This window comes from Daucus carota, chromosome 3, assembly GCF_001625215.2.
Source record: "Daucus carota subsp. sativus chromosome 3, DH1 v3.0, whole genome shotgun sequence".
NCBI classification, from domain to species: Eukaryota; Viridiplantae; Streptophyta; class Magnoliopsida; order Apiales; family Apiaceae; genus Daucus; species Daucus carota.
The window spans coordinates 4,075,103-4,096,466 of NC_030383.2; the positions used below are offsets into that span (position 1 = coordinate 4,075,103).

The 21,364-nt window shown below is 33.0% G+C and overlaps 2 protein-coding genes across 2 annotated transcripts; both read right to left on the minus strand.

The window, feature by feature from the left end:
* Positions 1–1,072: 1,072 nt before the first annotated feature.
* LOC108215108 (fasciclin-like arabinogalactan protein 15) lies at positions 1,073–4,381 on the minus strand. Its single transcript, XM_017387455.2, has 2 exons — positions 2,924–4,381; positions 1,073–1,570 (listed from the first exon to the last, which is right to left on the minus strand). Exons 1-2 carry the CDS (start codon positions 4,197–4,199, stop codon positions 1,494–1,496), a joined length of 1,353 nt encoding a protein of 450 aa, XP_017242944.1. The 5' UTR covers positions 4,200–4,381; the 3' UTR covers positions 1,073–1,493.
* A 10,402-nt stretch (positions 4,382–14,783) lies between these two features.
* Positions 14,784–20,202, minus strand: LOC108211229 (calcium-dependent protein kinase 20). The gene is made up of 7 exons (XM_017382769.2): positions 18,642–20,202; positions 18,297–18,440; positions 18,048–18,200; positions 17,591–17,706; positions 16,656–16,823; positions 15,456–15,680; positions 14,784–15,350 (listed from the first exon to the last, which is right to left on the minus strand). The coding sequence occupies exons 1-7, from the start codon at positions 19,999–20,001 to the stop codon at positions 15,234–15,236; spliced, it is 2,283 nt and encodes a 760-aa protein (XP_017238258.2). The 5' UTR covers positions 20,002–20,202; the 3' UTR covers positions 14,784–15,233.
* Between the last annotated feature and the right edge of the window lie 1,162 nt (positions 20,203–21,364).

The following is a 21,364-nucleotide window of genomic DNA, read 5'->3' on the forward strand; positions in this document are numbered from 1 at the left end:
TGATTTAATGTATGGTATTGCATTTTGTTTCTTTCTTTCAATTTATTGAACCGCTTAATCTTATGCCGAAAAAAGAGTACTAATAAAATATTAAAAATTTAAACGTATAAGATATTAAAAGTTTGTTAAATAATTATTAATTTATAAATATGATATGATAGATTCAGTCATTCAGATTGAATATAAATTATGGGTTACATTCACATATTTTCCGCCTACATTCCGTTGAAAAATATAATTTTGTGCCAAAATCTTCGAGATTTACACTCACCAAATCGTCACAATACTTGTTCGAAAGAGTAGTTGGCTCATGAGCCGATCATTGTATGAAACTCTACCCGGTTTCATTTTTAAGCTAAAAATATTGCTATATAAACCTCAGTTGATGGAAACCACAGACTGATAGTTAAACTGCATGTATTTGTTTGCTTCATTTTATGTATTCAGATATAGGAGGAAACTTGTACCTCAGCAGAAGTATTATGTCATTTTATGTATTCAGATATAAGAGGAAACTTGTGCGTGTTGGTTCACCAGAAGTATTATGCCCCTGTTTTACAAAATCTAAACATGTTTACCATCAATACGAGAAACAAGTTAGTATTAAACTATGAGTTCATTATCAGGATAAACACGGTAGTATTAGACAATGGGTTCATCAAACAATGTTTCCCAATTAACAAACTTTATTCACTATGTTGAAAAAAATATTGTAAGAAACTTATCATTACAAAGCTACAAATAATAATGCAGAAGACTCTAGCTGTTAAAGCTCCAGCATTTCTTCCAAATTAATCCATCTCTCTTTGTTCTTAATCTAGAAATTAACTATTATTATGAAAGTGAGTTTTCACCTTTGAGTGTTTGACATAAAAAATCTACTTTCTTTAAATCAAAGGCACAATAAAGAAATGCTGTCACCTTCCAAGTCATACCATCTCCTCATGGGCCTCACCTATTTTAATTACCAAAATACCAAACCCCCACCGACACTTCCATTCCACCAATATTTGTATTCATTCAATAAAATTAATATTTACATAAAGCACCCCCATTCCCATTTCTCCATACATTACAAAACACCAGACATGTAGATTATAATGTGTGCAAATGACTCACAATGCACAGACAATTGTTTATCAAAAAAGCAAAAAGAACACACAAATTATGTTCTTTGAGTATTTTTATATTTGTGCAGGCAAAACAAACTTAAATACAGCAAAAAATGAAAAAGTAATTACAGTATATATGACCAGAGAAAGTTGTGTTTCAGCTAAGGTTTACTTGAATGCAAGCAAATCTGACCCTTTATTACTACTCAACCAGGGTCTTTCTACAACTGCGATATAACATTCCAGAACAAGAACACTGAGCCTGAGAAACAGAGGCAGCGTACGACGACGTTTAGTATCGGGAATTCGATGCATATAGTTACCTTGCTGCATTGTTGTGCTTGATTATTGTTGCTTTGAGGGTTTTTACTTGAGTCTGAATTATGAGTGGCAGCTAGTGAAACGATGATCCTGTCGTAATGCCCCCAGCATACTACATGTGACTTCCATCAACTTGCCTGTTGAAAGCACATACAACAAAAACGTTGCTGTTAGTCGGTCAGCCAGGATAAATTATTAGTCACAAGAATCAGCAGTCTGTGTAATAATAAAGCAATAATCGCTTTACTAATTGATACGGCCAAAATAATTTATTCTTTCAAGTAAACTTCAAATTGAGCAAAGACAAAGAGTCTGTATATAATAATATCCAGCTATGATAAGTGAATCAAGAATCACTACCGAATTTTTACCCAGGTATGACGTTAGCGAATGACAGCTGAGCTCACCAGGCTCAATAGGAAAACTGATCAGCTTAAACAAACAGATGGTGTCCAAGAAGGGAATTCTTTGTGAAAATGTTCTTAATAAAGAAAAGGACTATTCTACGAGTGAAACGTTTGCAAAAAAGATGCTTAAGTTTAAGTTTTGAGGACCGAAAGAGGCTACATGAATCACACACTGGCCTTATCTGGACCAGCTGTATTTCCCCCCATGAAACTATTATCTAAATGCAGGAAATTCCTAAGAGCTCCTATTGTAGTTTGAGCAAAATCCGTGAATGTGACTTAACCAGAGGGACTATCTTGCTGGTTTTGATCACGGTACGTGACTTAACCAAACCGAGTGTCAAAACAAAATCAAACATTTTGAGTATATTCCGCTCAGACCATAAGCGGACCTTAAACAGCAGAGGGACTATGTCTACTGTGCAAGTATGGCCTAATCAAAGATCAATTCCCAGCCCTACAAATCAATCAGCATGCATAGAATTGGTCCAGCCTATAATCCTTGGATACTAAACTAAAACAAAGTCAAACATGCAAAAAAGAACTCTAATAAAACAATCAATAGAAACAAGCCACCCAACGCACAGATAACCTTAGTTTTCCACAACATGTGTGATAAGCAAGATTTGATTGGCTTTTACCCTTAACAAATAATCATGTACAACCAGGCAAAGCTAGTGTTTATATGCAAAGTAATACTAAAATCAAGTGGTAGGAATTGAATGCACTGTGCACAACTTCATTCAACTTAATATAGTCCCACTTGACCCATCACCTATATCTTTCAACATCACATCTGCTGCAACCCAGCTATGACTCTTAAATCGGATCACCGACACTTTTTTTTGCCAAGATTTCCCCCCGAGAACTTGTCCTAAAAATGTCGATTTTGTCACAATATTCACCAGAAATAAGGTCAATTCCCCTCCACAATTCCTAACAAATTTGTAGTTTATCGTTTTTCCTAAAACCATAAATTGATAGCATATAAAACTAAACGGATCACAATAAATGACAAAATCATGTACAATTCATCAATATTTATGTAATACCATAACAAAATTGCAATTTACTGAAACAAACCTCTTCTTGATTTAGCAGCAACTTTACTTGCAGCAGGCACAATTTTCTTAACCGGCTTCGTCTCCTCTTCCGCTGGAAACAAAACCCCGTCAATCCCCTGAACCGAAATTCTTCCATCAGTATATATATCCGGATCAAACAAATAAGCCGAACCCTCCCCCTGTCCGAATTTAACCGAGCCATCAGCCTCCTCAGCAACAACCTTATGAGGCAATCTCAAAGTATCATAATTCACTTTCCCGAATCTCCTGACAGAGCCATACATACTTTCCTCCGTTTGATACTCCGGTATCAAATGATAATACATTATCTGTTCGGGCGCGCCAGGCTCACTCAGCTGATCAGTAGTCAATTTCGCCATCGCCTCATCATTCGGCGCCAACACTGTCAACACATAACCCTCAGAGACCAATCTTCCCATTTCCGAAGCTAATGATGTTAAATTCACCAGAATATCTGCCAATTCATTGTATCCACCGTAATGCAGCAGTGTCTGAATAAAATCCTTCACTTGACTCTCGCCGTCAAAATGATGCTTCGGGCCACCAGGCCCGGGCGCTGGCGCCGGGGCTATAGACGGTCCCGGCGCCAGAGCATCATAAACCGGTAAAACCGGGGGAGCTCCCACGGGAACCGGAACAGGCTTTTTGAGCCTGTTCGTCCTCGGGTCAACTTCCGGAGCTCCCTCGGGTAAAACCGCGGAGATCGATCTTAAACTTCTCCGAGCATTAAATTCTTCTTCTACCGATTTAGGAATGAGCAGCCGCTCAATCCCGTGTATGACCCCGTCGGGTCGGGTTATGTCATCGGGTCGGGTCACTTTCGCCTCACCGACAAAATGTTCACTCTTTAAATGATTATATTTCAGGTTCAAATGAGGACCCGAGAGCGTTGCATGCTTTGCATGAAGCCAATGATACGACTCTATCCTCTTCGGAATAATATGAAACAACAGAAGACTCTGCAGAGACTTGAGATTTCTCGGCTCCAGAAGAAACCGCTTAAACTCGGCATCAATATTTTGCTGCAGAGCCTCATTCTGCGGCGCAAAAATAGTAATATTATGCCTCGTCACCGCCTGTTCTAAAGTCTGCAGAAGTAACGCTTTCTCGATAAGCTCCGAGAGCTCGGTGAAGCGCGAGTCCAGCAGTGCAACCAGCACGGAATTTGAGTTGATCTGAGACGAAGTTGCGGGCAATGCATAAGCGGAGAGGAAGAGAAGAGAGAGAACAAGGAGAGAGAGATCACGCGTGGCGCCATAGATATGAGAATCCATGGCGCTGAGGCTGGAGAGATTTGAGGAGAGACTTGGAGATGAGGAGAGGAACAAGTTGTTGTTGTGTTGTTGTGATGCCTTGATTAGTAGTACTGCTGTTTTTTTCGCTCTCTGTGTTGTTGTTGTGTGAGTTTCTCTCACTACATGTGAATAAAATGAGTAATAATAAATAGAGTCCAACAAACTACACAGAGTTTCTGATTCACTTGTTTTCACTTTATATCTATTTTTCTAACTTTTTGAATTTTGTTTGTTAATTGTAAAATGTATTTGTTGTATGTACTACTTTCTCAGCTGTCCATATTTGGAAGGGAGAGCCCGATACGTAAATTAAAATTTTTATAAAAATAATTTTGTAAAATAATTTAAATTTTTATTTAGAATCAAAATATTTAAAAATAAAATATAAAATTATAATCTAAAATATAGATTAAAAAATCATATATAATTGAGGGGGAATAAATGTATTTTATACTCCCTCCGTTTCATAATACATGTCCACTTTTAAACAAATTACGCATATTAAGAAATACTAACTTTTGTAGAAATTTTTCATTTATTATTGTATTTATTGCATTGACCAAGTATAATATGTGGCATATATTTGATCTAGGAAATATAATTTAGTAAGGTGTGGTATAAAACTCATATTAGAAATACAAAAATTGATTACACTTCATTGAGAGTTGAAATGAACAAATAATTTGAAACAATTTTTTGTTCCCAACAATGGATATGTAATATGAAACAAAGTGAGTAATATATATAAATATTTTATACTTAAGGTGCTGTTTGGGTGTTACATTTGAGTTCGGTTTTAAGTTGGCTGTGGGTCCGGTTTAGTTACCAAGGGTTCGAGTCGGCTTGGTTTTAGACAGCGTCCTCCTTTAGCTGCAAGCTGCTACAAGTGAACCTCGACCAGATGGCTTAGCTTTGAATGCACCTGAGTCTTCCTGCGTGGACAAGTGTACATCTTTGCTTTTAAATTTGGAACCATTATTCCTTAAATGTTTTTATCTTTTTACCGTGGTTGTTCGGAGCAACGTTGTGATTGTCACCTTTTACTGTGTGCATAACTTTTACTCTTGAAATTATCACCCGTATAACAAAATGTAATGACACTGTTGAGGGAATTAATTCCATTAGTGCTCTTTTGTTCTTATGAAACAACACATATTTTGAGCTTTACTGTTGCCCAAATAGAAAAATTGTTTCATACATGATAACTTTTGCTTCACAAGAATTTAGGTGTAATTTACATATTTTATGTATTGTTTTAAAGTCAATATTAATCATCAATTAATTCATACTCCCTCCGTCCCCTCAATTGTTTACATTGGAGGGGGACACGGAGACCAAGACAAAGTATGAAAAATGAGTAAAGTTAGATGAAAAGTGGGTAAAATGGTGGGACCTACCATTATTTAATAATAAATTTGAGATAGTGGAGGAAAGTAGTGGGTGTAATAGTAGTTTTTATTGTTAAATATGAAATAGTAGGGGAAGATAGTGGGGGTAATGGTAAGAAAAACTTACTATTTATAATAACGTAAAGAAATGATAGGGACATCCCAAAATAGTAACCGTAAAGAAATGAAAGGGACAGATGAAGTATTTCGTAATTTACTGATTAAATTTTGAATTATTCAGTTAATCATCTGATCAATATCCGATTAATCAATTAATCTTGTTCCGTTTTGTCTTTATCCATTCGGTCCGACTTCCGCTTTTTATCGAGGCCGATTCCATGCGATAAAAATCCAAATCTAACATTCCTTAATATGTTTATAATTATTTATCATTATACATACCACCTTGAGAACGTGTTTTAACTTTTGGACAAAAAGTACACGAATTAATTACGACTCAAGGCAACGCACAAAATAAATCAGAAAGCAAAACGTAAAAAAGAAAAATCGAAATATTGAGACTGTCGGCAAGCTAAGCTGAAGAATCAAGTCAATATAAGAACAATTTGTTCCATCTCAATTATATTTGTTCCATCTCAATTATACTAGCACGACTACTATTTGACTCCTTTAAAGTGGATCTCGATTAATCTAAAGCAAATGCTAATAATTCATCAATAATCTTGCTTCGCATTTGCCTCCAGCAATGCTCATTTGCCACACCGCTACACATTTTCTTTTACACAGGTCTTAACTACTCGGTTGAAAATTGCTTCAAATGAAAATCACTGATACGAATAATATAAAATACTATTAAGTTAATCCTGCGGCAAAGGCAAGCAAGTGCAAGGCTGTAAAACAACCTATCTAAACAAAGAACTTATTATAAATTTTTTCAATAAATAGAAGATTTTGAGTCGAATCAGAGAGTATAATTCGACTCTTTGATCCGAGTATCCAACTCAAAAATCTCCTATTTATTGAAAAAATTTATAGTAAATTTTCTAAATCATGAAGTCAATCAATTAATTCCGATTTATGAATTTTAATTATAATTCACGGGAGTACTTTTAAAAATCTGTACTGATATGACAATACAAGTAAGCATTACCACAAGCATAGTAGTATATGATGGGAGCCGGACAGCTAACTCTTAAAGGACCTGTTAACAACCTTGCGACTTGCGAGCCATTGTTTAAACCAAGCCCAACGTGTGCATTACACAACAAGTATCTTCAAGTTTGTATTTTGTGCGAAAGATACATGTAGGAGCATATAGTTGAACTGGACCCATGTGTTAATTGAAAAGTAAAGGCATATCAAAGTGGTTGGAAGACAGTGAAGGAGCCGCGAGCGGCAAGGAAGCTTCGGTAAATATATGCTTGGAAGCATCACACACCAAACACAAAGTTGACATTCTTAGAGCAAGTCCAACAGCTGCCTCAAATGATGTCCTAAGTCATAATTTGAGGCATTTGATTGAAAACATTGCTCCAACAGTGTCCTAGTGATGCCTTAAATCACTAGGACAACTTACTTCAGCCCTATTTTTAGGGCTCACCTACTTGTGCCTCATTTCACTTTTAATAATAAAATATTATCATTCTCTCTCTCCCCACTACTTTTCCCTCTACTTTTTCATTCAAAATATTAATATTTTAATAATAGGGCTTGTGGATAAGGCTTTTTGTTGGAGTGAATTTATAAAAGTGATGTCCTAAACTACTAGGACATTATATTTTATTATTTATATAGGGCATCCTCTAAGACACTCTTGGACTTGCTCTTAGAGTACTATAATACTATCAATGTATGGGGCAAGTTAACAATAGGGTGTGTTGGGGAGGTTAGGGAGTAACTCTCGTATTTATGTACGTATTAAAACGACAATTACCATAATAAAAATAACTTTTCTTAAGAAATTCAAACATTTTAAGAGCATCTTCAACGGCGTTATCCATAATCGTTGGCTAAATTGGACCTGTAACACATTATGCAAAATTTGCTAAACCTATAAGACATTGTACCTCAATGGTATTGGCTAAATTGGTTGGCTATAATTTAAAAATAGTATGTTATTAATATTTTAGATTGTTAAAATAGAATATATCAGTTCAATATGGTAATAAATGATGTGCAATCTTCTTACAGATTTCTTACAGACCTGTAGAAGTTCGATAAATTTAGCCATGCATAGATTCATGTGGTTGGAGTGTGAATTTTTTAAGAGGTTGGCTAAATTTTTTATATATAATATGCCAACTCACTTTTTACCTAAAGGTTTTGTACGGTTGGAGATGCTCTAAGTTGATGTGTTGTTGAGGTTAGGAGTAGCATACTACTGTATTTGTAAATTTCCTTTTGTAGTGATTTTTTATTTTATTTTTTTACGATTGTGTATACGAAAGACTCATATATCATAAAATCACTGATTTTATATTTCAATTACAAGTATTTTTTTTTCACTAAATATATGTAACTGATACTTAAGTATTCTATGTTCACAGTCTACCTAATTATTTACTCCATATGCTCCCAACTAGTTTACATTGGGGATCGAGTATGACACACATTTAAAATTTGTATAAAATATAATTTTATAATTATTAAAAAATTCCTAAATAAAAATTTAAGTTTACATAATTATAAAAAATATTAAAATTAAATTATGAAACAATTTTTATGTATATCTTAAAATACATGTCAAACAGACCGTAAAAGAGAGGGAAGGAGCGAGTACATATTTGCACAATCTCCACATTTTACCTTCAAAATTGTAGATTTTTTTTTAATATATTTTTTATTTCTATCGCAATCCTGAATTATGTATCTTTTCTCGGAATATTGAAAGCACAATCTCTGGATCCTACAAATGTTTAAGAAACTAGCTGAGAAGCCGCGCGTTGCGACGGTTTATAAAAATTATATTAATGATTCAATATTAATATTTGTAGAGTACGATAATTTTGTGACTATCTATAAAAAGTATATTAATGATTAAAAATTAATATTTGTAGGATAAAATAAATTTTATATTATAAAAATCTTGATATAATACCAATACTAATATATAAAATTGTAAAATTGGACTATAATTCATGGTGAAAAAATGAAAATAAATTTCTACACGCAATTAACAATTTAAAGGACGACGAATCTTAATTTTATATGTGTGTTTTTTTTTTAAAGTAATAATGTTCTTACATCATCACCTTCCTCCAATTTTTCTGAATTGATTGTGCACAAAAACATCTAAATTAAATCCGTGAGATAGCGGTCTATAGCTACCCTTGCGTGTAACAACCTTTATTTTTTAATACTGTATAAACAGCCTTCACTTAAAAGTTGCTTGAACGGAGCAAACAGATAATGCGTGAATAATATTTTCCTGTATACAAAGTAAATCATATAAAAATTAACAATAACAAACATGTCCGATAAACAAAACAAATATTATAAAAAGAATAACCAACAAATATACATCACTAATAGTTAATTTATTGATATCAACCAAGATTATATTTTTCTCCCGTGTTTGGATTTCTCGACTCCCACATAGCGGTTTATAACTACCTTTGCACGCCTTCACTTATCGTTGTAGAAAAACGACACCATCGAGTTAGAAATCGAGTAATAGAACTATCACCAGATAGAGAGAGGTAGGGTTGTGGTATTGAGAGAGAGTAGGTTGCGACCTATAGGGGTATTTATAGGTGTAGAAAGACCTGTGTGCTACTCTTTCCCATAATTAAATAATCTGAAACAAAATCAGATTAAAACTTTCAACATGCTATATTCCATAAATAATCTGAAACTAAATCAGATTCTGAAACTTACTTATAATATATCTGAAACTAAAAAAGGTAGTTCTAATTTGTGATATTTTTCATCCAAAAATTCCAGAAAATTAGAAAAATAGAACGTAGCGATGTGAGAGGCGCCACCTACACGACCCTCGCTTCTCCTTTATATAAGTATATTGATGATACTAGTACTTAACTAATAATGCTCTCTCAACAAGAACAAGCTAGGGAAGATTTGATATGTTATCTTAACCACGGAAAGATGCATTTCATCTTTCAGATTAAGAGTCATTGATTTGCACTAAAACGTCTTTCTGTTTAAAACATACTAGCCTTTAACCCGTGCAAAGCACGGGCGCTTATATAACTCGTAATTTATTAATTATAATTTAAATCTTAACACCATTTTATTAGTATTTTAGTATTAATAATTTGGATTTTAGTTAAATTATATTAACCACTGATTATATCTTCTAACGAAAATTTAACTTTCACAATTTATTATCTATCTATAATTATTTTCTGATATTAATATGTGATAGTTTATTATTCAATTAATTTTAAATCAAAATTTTCATATTTCATATATCTTCATATTTTACGTAATGGTTCGTGTTTGTAATGAAATAGAACACGTCAGAGTTAAATTTCGAGTAGAATACGTTATGATTAAAAAGTAGCGTCTCTAATTATTTATATGTATTTTAGACAAAAGATATTCAAAATTGTATATTTATAATTAGTTATACATTTATCTATAAATTTTTTTTAATATTAATATATGTTATTAACAGTAGTTTCATCTTTTTCAACTAATTATAAACTATATTTAAAAAGATATTAATATACATAAGGAGTGTTTTTAGTATATGAAACTGTTTAATAGCTATCTACATGTTGTAGACTTTTAGTTTTAGAGGAGAGTACCAAACCAAAATTTTGTACGACTACAAATTATACCTATGTTGGCTTTTTATAGTATAGTATAGAATAGCTATCTACATGTTGTAGACTTTTAGTTTTAGAGGAGAGTACCAAACCAAAATTTTGTACGACTACAAATTATACCTATGTTGGCTTTTTATAGTATAGTATAGATTGTCGGGCCGAATAATTAATTAGAAAGTGAGTTGGAATTAATTATACGACTGAATCAGAAATAGAATCCGTACAAATCTTAAATGGTCAATAATAAGCTATTGTTGAAGTGTCGCATTTATTGTTTATTAATTTAATTATTGCGTGCATATATTATTCATGCATTCATACATCTGAACAGTGTTACAGAAATCGGGAATCGGACTTAATCGGTTGAGTTACCGATTCGGGGATTAATTGGAAATCGGGGATTAATCGAAAGGATTAATCGGAATGAAAATCGGATTTATTTTAATATTAAAAAATTATTTAATATTTAATTATTATTATATTAGCTATTTAGTAACTAATATATTTAATATATTCATAAACTCTATAATTGTTCATATTTAAAGTAATATAGTATTTTAATTTTAATAATTTATCATATATACTTCGATTATAAAAGATATATATAACGATTAATCGGATTTCAAAAATCGGATCGATGGCCGACCTTGCAGGGGATTAATCGGGGATTAATCGGTTAAATCGGAGATTTTTAGAACACTGCATCTGAATCTCAAATTATAATTATTTCTTTATATACCCCTGTGTTTATATTTTATTATATACTTAGTTAAAACAATTTTTTCCTGAAATAAAATCAAAAAAAATACTTCGATTATTCTTGCTCATGTTTATTCTCTTATTTTTGTGAAACGAATAATATTACAAGACTAATGGGTGCATTTTTCACGGGTGACAACTGACAATTACAGTCTTATAAACTAAGGGGAACGTGTTACAGAATATTTTAACCGACTTGACTAACTTATTTTATTTTTTAAATTCTCTTACAAGTTGCAAGATGTTATTTAATCAGATTTAGTAAAATATTCTGATATTAGAAACAGGTAATATGGAACTCTACAATTATTAAAAAACAAAAAAAACTCTACAATTAATCAAATCCCATGCATTCTCAGATTTTTTAATTGTATGTTGATAATATAACAACTATTTCACTTGCCTAATTACAATCATATATTTCCTGCTGTATAAAATAAATTACTTGAAAATTTTGAAATTCTTGAGATATCCTATATCACTTTTATATACCAGATGGGATCGTAAGGTTTCTTTGTTTAGTATATTTTTATTTAGGTTTTAAAAAATTTGGAAAATCATTTAAAAATGTGACTTTTACAAAAAAAATATTTAAAATAAACAATTCTAAAAACAGAGGCCAGACGCGGCTTTGCAAGCTTGATATTGAGAAGCCGAGCCGAGGAGTGATGTGGGCATTGATATTGACAGCCGGAAGACGAGCTGTGTTTGTCACACGGATAGTTACCTCCTCAGGTATTTTACTGACGCTAGGTGAAATGGTAAGCGCTGAGCTGGTGACCAATTTCATGTCCCGCCAATTTTCAATACAATTTCGGTATAAATTTAATATTCTCTGCAGCGTTGTTTTTATTTTTTATACGTAATTTAATATTACAAAATATATTTTTATGTTTTATTTTAATTTTTTTTTCTGAAAAATATAGTACATGATAAATTTTATTCATTAATTTTTTCATATATATTGTTTACATCTTAAATTACGTGTAAAAAAATAGAATAATCATATTTTGGTCACATTTTTGGACATAGGGAGTTTAATTTTTAATTGATCGATTGAAAAAAAATTATCCCAAAATTTTAGGTAAAAAATTATCACATTCATTTTATTATTATTTTATATTTTTAATTGTATATTATATAATTTGAATTACTTCTACGGGCCTAAAAACATATACGACCTTATTTATACCGGTAATAAAGAGACAAATATGTCAAATTTTAACTACCAATGGGGACCATATGTCCATCTTTAGGGCAACACAGGTGAATTAAAAACCTAAAACACAATATCTCCATTGTTGTAAATGGGAGATATTCCTCCAACCACAAAATGTTAAGAACACCTCGTTGTTAGCAGTGTTCAAAAGTGAGGGCTATAAATGGTTATGAAATTTCCAGGCCCGGTAAGAACACATTGACGTATCAATTTTTTTGTTTTTTCTTAAATGAGAATTAGAATTGTACATATCATACTAAAACTAGATTGAAATTGTTATTTGAGATATTATTTTTTGCGCATAAATGTTTTTTAACAAGAAGAAGCTGCAATTGATCCAAGAGCGACGTAAAACCACGTTGAAGTCCATCAAGGTACAAGAATCCTTCACCAGTCACCAGTATCTAATTATGAGATAGGGGGAAGTTAAACATTTTTGCAATAAGAAGAGAGGTAATTATCCTCGAGAGTCGAGACCAAACCCACGGCTCCGAATAGTTTTAGAGTAGTGCTAGGTGCACATAATTGTGTACAGAAAATTTGTACATAATGATGTGGCAAGTGATGTGGTGGGTTTTAATTGGGGTGGTTGGTGTTTGGTGTAAATGCAAGGGGACCATCCAATTAAAATCTGTCACATATCATTATGTACATGTTTTTGTACACAATTATGTGCACCAAACATTTTTCAGAACTCGGTAACAATATGAACTGACAACAAGAAATAATATGGAGGGTGGGGGTGGGCTTGTTTCTGTCGGTGCTAGACTCATTGTTACCTGTTTGTTCACAAGCCTAATGTAAGTCTATGTGAGAGCGTTTTCGACTGTGAATGATTGCTAAAATGATACTATTTTCGTTTTTCTTAATCGTTTACATTCTTTTCATATTTTTTAAATATATATTTTAAGATGTATATAAAATATAATTTTATAATTTATTTTTTTAAATTTTCTTACAAATATTGATTTCTTAAAACAATTCTAATTTTCTTGCGGCCATAATTTTTTTTATGGCCACAAGGACCTTCCCGACATTCATTTAATCCGGGGGTCTTTAATTTGTTTCGGGAGTCGTATACAAAAATAGACTTCATTTTTTGTTTTTGGACTAGTGTAATGAACTATGCTACATCATTTCTGAGACGACTTCATCTTAAATTTATTAGTTACTTGGCAGACCTATTCGGGCCAAAAACCTTTTTTTCTCCTTTCTTAAATTTTTAGGCCCGGCCCAAACTGGGTTCGGGTAATCCAAATTTCAACCTGAGTTTTGTCTGAGTAATTCGATTCAAGGTGGAGTTTGATCATTCAAGTACAAATGGAAATATTTGCAATCTTTTAAAACTTAAATTCTAAGACCAGAAATTGATGAAAATCGATGTGAGCACAATCATAATTGTATCATAACACATCAGTTTGATGAAGTGTATAATATCGCAAGTGTACTTGGAATGTTATCGTAATAAACACAGGAAGAATAGAGAGACGAAAATATATTTAATTTCTGAGTTTATTGCGTTTTGCATCCCACTGGTTTTGACCAAAATCACTTTATTACCTATACTTTCTATAATTGCACTATGCATCCCTTTACTATTTATGGCGCATCACTTTGCACCCTTTCCGTTAAAAATTCAGGGGTAGTTTGGGCAATATAAAAAAAATTAATTATAGATAGATTTTTATTTAATTTTTTTGACCCTCTAAACGATATTTTTTGAAAATTCTTAAAGAACGAAAAGTTCTTTTTAAAACAATAAAATTCAAAATTATTGAAATTTTTTTTGTAATTTTTTAATAGATTACAAAAACTAGAGATCTTGTAAAAATTCGTAATAAATTCAATGAATTTCGGATTTCAATGATTTTTGATGATTCGGAAAACACTTTCAATCGGCTATAACTTTCGTTCATGTTGTATCCTCATATCATGATCCGAAATATTTTTGAAAATTGAATTTTAAACTAAAAAAATGAGTGGTAAATACTTTTTATTATTTCAAAAATATTTCGAAACATGATGTGAGGAGACAACATGAACGAAAGTTATAAGCAATTGAAAGTGTTTTCCGAATCATCCAAAATCATCGAAATCTGAAATTAATTGAATTCATTACGAATTTTTACAAGATCTTTATTTTTTGTAATCTATTAAAAAATTACAAAAAAGATTTCAATAATTTTGAATTTTATTGTTTGAAGAGACTCTTTTCGTTCTCTACAACTTTCGTTCTTTAAGAAATTTCAAAAAATATCGTTTAGAGGGTAAAAAAAATTAAATAAAGGTCTATCTATCATTAATTTTTTAATATTGCCCAAACTACCCCTGAACTTTTAACGGAAAAAGTGCAAAGTGATGCGCCAAAAATAATAAAGGGATGCATAGTGCAATTATAGAAAGTATAGGTAATAAAGTGATTTTGGCCAAAACCAGTGGGGTGCAAAATGCAATAAACTCTTAATTTCTCTATAAAAAGTTCATACAACTGCCTAGTCTATATGTACATCTCAGTCTATTTGTAACTGCAATATACAACTATAAATCGAACCCTTTCCTTCTACAATTCTTCGATAATTTCTTGCTATTCATTGAGCATTTTTGCTGCATATATCAGACTCAATACATAACTCTACTTGGTTAGATTTTTCCTTTCTGTGTTTGATGTTCTATATTTAGCCTGCCATTGAATATGCCTGATGCAAACCACTAAATCAGTAACAATCTGCCAGCAGCTACATATCTAATAGATGTGCCACGCAATGCCGCAAATCAAGTACAACTCTTGAATGCATCTTTTAACGCAATGCTTGCACTGGTCTAGAGCGCCTTCTTGTCAAATTCAGTGTTTAGCATAATGGCAACGAATTCATTACAATCAACGCGCCCAGCCTGATTAAGATGTCTTGAAGGCATCCTTAAACGCAGTGCTAGAACTGCTTTGGAGTGCCTTCTTGCTAAATTCAGTGTTTTGCATCATGGCCACGAATTCATTGTAATCAATGCGCCCATCCTGATTAAGATGTCCCAAAACAACAGTCAATATTTTATCTTGGTAAAAATATTGGCATGAATGTGAGATATTAAAGATATGGCATTTGTAAGGGATAATGATTACCCTGTCCTGATCAACTTCGTTCATAATTTCTTCCAGATGTACATCTCCAAATCCAAACTGCTCGCAGACCTGTTGAAGCTCATCCGGAGTGATGTATCCACTTCCATCTTTGTCAAAATATGAGAAAGCAGCAAAGATATGATCCTCCTTCAGGGTTTTGCTTTGATTTAGCATTGCAGCAACAAATTCGGTATAATCAATTGTACCACTATTGTCCAAATCTGCCTGCAGAGCCCATTTACACAACGTCAAATAAACATATCTAAATTACTAAAAACATATCTGAGGAGGCAGACGAGCAACATAATGAACACACAGAGGGCAGACTTCATGCAGACACAATGTTAGATGCAGCATCACATACTCAACAACACATAATCACGCTTAGGCAAGTTTATACACAAACTGGATGGATCCCAAACAAGACATAATCAAGTGAACATATTATCTAATTATCTGGTGAGTTGGGATGAATATAGGATTTAGCCAACATGACAGAACAATACCACATCATTCACAATGACTAACGGAGAATTGCAGGTCAAAACTATATATTTTATTTTATATGTGTCGGTAGCTTCACAGTGGCTGATTGCTTATTCTTATCTAAAATAAGGTCTCAACATCAATAAATATATACATATAGTCATAATATCTCTCAAGTTATTATTAGACCCTTTAACCTTTATAATTTATTTTTAATGGTTGTGGTCTTAAATTTTCTTGTCTAGGATATCTTCATCAATCAGTGGTCACAAATTTGTACTAAAGTTTTTCTTAAAAGTTGGAACTGCTAGTTCACCTGATCAATTGAGTTCCTATAATTCCACTAATCACAGACAAATTTGGTCAGTGCAATCAACATAAAAATTTGGTCAGTTGAGACAGATCACCAGAACAAAATACAGTGTGTTCTGAAAAGGAATATCAAGAAACAAATTTTTTTAATGGATAACACTAAGATTTTGTTTGTCATTCTGTGTTTTATTCTGAAAGACTACAAAAATATTTTATACACTAACCTAAGAGGTCAAGTATTCAAGTCTCAGTAGAGGCTCAGGGGTTCAGGGTAACTGCCCATGTCACAACCCTGCTTGGTTTCCAAATTAAAACTATAATAGACATACTATCTGAATGTAACTTTACCATGCTATGCTATCTACATATGAGGATTAACAATAATATTTAGCCAGCACTTACAGCTTTCATTAATTGTTTGATCTCTGACTCCATTAGATTGGCACCGACTCTTTCCAAACCAGTCGTCAGTTCTTCAAGAGTGATATGTCCACTATTATCAACATCTATCATTTTAAACATTTCTTTCAGTCCTGCAATTTCATCTTCAGACATTTGCTCAGCAATTATCTGTAAACAACAAAGATATGCATGTTGGAAAATAATTTTAAGAAATATAAATATATAACTGTAAATAAAAATTTGACTCCTACACGACTTCATGAAAAGCTCATGCTAAGTATAGGCATTCACATTAATCTTTAATACTTAAATGGACAAGATGTTTTACCAATTTATCTTCTCTGGCTGTTTGTTACATAACAAAAAAAGTGAGTCCATATTACAAGGGTATGGACACTCCGACATTTGATACTCGGACATGGGTATGGACACTCCGACATTTATTTTAGGCCAAAACAAGTAAAATTTTTAATATAGTTTCAAGCACTCAGATGCATATCCATGTTGGATACTTTTAGCCGAGTCCAGGTAACATAGATCTTCCCTGATACATATCACCGTTAAAATACACGTGGTTGAATTATACAATATCCAAACTTAAGAGTTAAACCCTATATTCATTTCCTTAAATGGTCAATATGTTGATAACCATGCCCTTGCAATATCATGAAAATGAAAACCCTGAATAGTTCACTTGTCCAAAACTAAAAATTGCTCCAGATATACATGACTAAAGGGGTGATTTTGGATTTTTGAATGACTGCTAGACCCTCATTTCTCTACTTTGTAGTAAGATAGAGTAAGTATTATAAATAAACTTACCTTCACGAATCAAGAGAATTAAATTTAGATAATAAATGATAATAGTGATATCATTTAAATGCCAGCATCCCTACAATAGAAGTTAAAATTTGACAGGTCATGTTTATCCTTACTCTGATGGCTATCTTCTTGAGCTTATGCATTGCAGAGAATTGCTTCAAACGACTTAAAACAGCGGAATCAAGAGGTTTGTCTGGAGCAACGCCATGAACCTTCACCCAAGGATGGCCTGGAAGGGACAAAGATATAATTGGATAGCACGATGTAAGTAATTGAAGCACTTCAACATGAAGAGTTTTTCACTATAAATTATTAGTTGTTAATTAGCCAAAGATTTCAGGAAAGTCAGAAGAAATTACTTTAAAGATAACATGTTTATCGAGGAAGGATAATGCAGTTTGACATATTAAAATTTTACTATATCATAGTTGTGAAGAACATTAGATGTTGCATCTTACATTATTTAGCCATATTTGCTGTATAAAAGGTAATAAAAATGCCAACTGAAGTGATTACTAATTGCTAATATATACAAATAGTTGATATATATAATGCAGCACATATACTTACTAAGAACCTCAGGAGCTGTCAATCGCTTTTTAGGATCTCTTACAAGCATTCGTTTTACCAAATCCTTAGCATCTTCCGATATATCAGGCCATGGTTCTGATTCCAAATCAAGTTCACCTCTCAAAACCTGCTCAAATATTCCATGCTCATTTTCTGAACCAAGCATACCAAAACAACATGGTTAGACAATAAGTTAATGATAGTATCAAACAACAGATCCAGAAAGCAGGAGAATGTTAAGTTCCTCACCATCCCAAAATGGAGGGACTCCACAAAGCAATATATAAATAATAACTCCGGCACTCCAAACATCACATTCTTGACCATAAAACTTCCGCAACACCTCTGGGGCCACATAATAAGGGCTCCCAACCACATCGGTAAATGTATCACCTGAAAAGGTGACATTGGCTCTAGATCATATCGCAATCTTAAAAAACAAAGCATTTAAAAACTTTGTATACCCACAACTCAAAGAAATCATTTCCAAAAGTTTTTGGTTTCAAGTTATCACATTAATATAGCCTAATCCATTCAGCGATGCTCTATAACATGATACAGAGCATGTAAGCTCGTAATATCTGCAAGAAATACCTGGCTTAAAGAAAACTGAGAGTCCGAAATCAATTGTTTTCAGTGGAGCATCCTCTTCCTCATTGACAAAAAGAAAATTCTCAGGCTTTAAATCTCGATGCATAACCCCTAAGGAGTGACAAGCTTCTACAACCCCCACAATTACCCTAGTAAGTTCAGCTGCCTTCCGCTCTGAGTAATGCCCTCTCTGTACAATCCTATCGAAAAGTTCCCCACCTGCACAAAGCTCCATAACCATATATACCGCAACAGCATCCTCATAAGCAGCTACAATAGATATAACATTTGGATGTCCGGCTAAATGGTGCATTATCTGAATTTCCCTTCTGACATCCTCAACATCTTCCCTTGTAATCAACTTCCTCTTTGCAATAGATTTGCAAGCAACCTCTTTTCCTGTCTTTTTATCTAAACAAAAATGTGTTGTCCCAAACTGCCCTTCTCCTAGTTTCCTCCCTATAGTATAATCATCCTTCAAATTACCGGATTTCCTCTGTAAAACTGAATCCACTTGAAGCCCCATACTAGATAATCGCCTCATATGTTTCTTACTCTTTGAATGCCCTGCTGCAGCAGGCTTACTCTCCTCTTGTTTAGCATCTATCTTAACTTGCTTAACCTCGCCCTCTGGCTTGCGAGGCTTACTTTCCTCATGTTTATCCTCCGGCTTAGCAGGCTTACTTTCCTCATGCCTAACCTCTGACTTGGCATTCTTACTTTCCTCTTGCCCAGACTCCGGCTTGGCAGGCTTACTTTCTTCTTGCTTAACCTCCGGCTTGGCAGCCTTAGGAATACTGTCCCCTTTCTTAACCTCTGGTTTAGCAGGTTTACTTTCCTCAAACCTAACCTCCCCCTTACTAGGCTTACTTTCCTCATGCTTAACCTCCGTCTTAGCAGGCTTACTTTCCTCTTGCTTAACACCGGCCTTAGCAGCCTTATTTTCCTCTGGCTTACTATCCTCATGCTTAACCTTTGCCTTATCTGTCTTAATTTCTTCATGCTTAACCTCCGGCTTAGGAGACTTACTTTCCTCCTGCTTAACCTTCGTCTTACCACGTTCTTTCGTAGACTCCCCATCTTCTATTTTAACTTGCGGAGGGGGTGCAGTTTGTACTGAATCATCCGGCTCCAAAGCCTTATCTTTTGTCGATTTTCTCCTAAACCTGAATATATTAGGCGAATTCCCCGGCTTTGGCGATTTCTCAGGATTGCTACCACTACTACTATTCTCCGGCTTTGGCGATTTCGCATCAGAATTATTCCCATCTGAATGCGGCGGAGGAAGAGTCTTTGTTCCAAAAATCACATTTGAAACAGATTGCATAAATCCATTCTGGCCCGCAATACAAGAATTCCCCATCAAGTAAAAATCTCAAACGCACCCAAATCAGGCTTACACCTTTTCATCACGTTGATATCAAATTAAATATGAGGCATGCAATTAAAATTTGATCATACAACAACAAACCCTGTTCTAAAATTTTATTCTCACTCAAAAGATTATGGCTGTTCAACAGATTGACGATATCATCACATATATTAATACCCAATATGATGATACTCATAAATCTCAGAGCAAAAAATGGTGATCAAGAAAAACCTGATTTTGGGCAACCAAGAAGCTGAAGGGACACGACAGCGAGAAAAAATGTGCCAGTTTATTAATGCATTACAATTTATTGGGTCTTTTTATTTATTTTAAATTGTTTATTTATTTATAGTTATAATATTTTCTGTTTATTTTAGATTAAGAAATGTTTTATATTATTTTAAAGTTATTAAAAATATGAAATATATAATAATTAAAGAATATCAAAAAATAAAATATGTATAAGTATCATTTAGCATATGAGCGACGTTGTTCGCCTGCTTATTATTAATATTTTAGATTGTTACAATAGAATATATCAGTTCAATATGATAACAAATGATGTGTAATCTTTCAACAGATTTCTTATTATAGGCATGTAGAGGTTCAACAAATATAATCATTTGGCTAGGGTGGGGGGAGTGTGATTTTTTCAAGAGATTAAATATATTTTTCATTTTTGGTATGACAACTCACTTTTTAGCAGGATTTTCTATAGTTGGAGATGTTTTAAGAACCATTACATTAGATTCATTGAAAACTCATATTAGTTTGTAATTTATAATTTAGGTCTTTTTTAAAAGTTAGAGGTTTTGAGTAAAATTAGAGGTTTGAGGTGTTTTAGAGGTTTGATGAATAGAATCCCTTAATATTAGTGTTTGGTAGTTAGCGGATTGAAATAGAGATTTGGATTTAAAAAGCTAATTTTCAAAAGCTACTTTTAGAAAATTTTAGGTTAGAGATTTTGGCTTGTGTCAAAAAGAGCTAATCATTCCATTATTTATCAAACAGTTTTATAAAAAACTGTTAATTTAATCCACTAATCAAAACATCTACTTCGGTTCACTAACAACTAACCGCTAATTCCAAAATAGAACCTTAGTCTAGGTTTGTATTTGAACACTTATCTATATATGTATAACTATGATATCATATAACACAAATTTAGGAGATGTAGATAGCTGAGTGATTAGAATGTCGTCTCCACCTACATTAAGTCAAGTCAAGTTATAAGTCATAATTTTAAATTTTTAGCTTATTACATGAGGTTACATTAAGTAATAACTCATCATAATTTTAAATAATTTTAAGATGAGTCAAACGGGCTCTTGTTGCACAACATAACATGATTCTT

Bases quoted from the DNA above. Each gene is read 5' to 3' on its own strand.
- LOC108215108 (XM_017387455.2), bottom strand. From the start codon at position 4,199: ATGGATTCTCATATCTATGGCGCCACGCGTGATCTCTCTCTCCTTGTT. The intron at 1,571-2,923 runs GTTTGTTTCAGT...TGCTTTCAACAG, and splicing joins TGCTGCTAAATCAAGAAGAG to GCAAGTTGATGGAAGTCACA.
- LOC108211229 (XM_017382769.2), bottom strand. From the start codon at position 20,001: ATGGGGAATTCTTGTATTGCGGGCCAGAATGGATTTATGCAATCTGTT. The intron at 18,201-18,296 runs GTGAGGAACTTA...TGCTTGGTTCAG, and splicing joins AGTCCCTCCATTTTGGGATG to AAAATGAGCATGGAATATTT. The intron at 15,351-15,455 runs GTAATCATTATC...CATCTTAATCAG, and splicing joins ACGAAGTTGATCAGGACAGG to GATGGGCGCATTGATTACAA.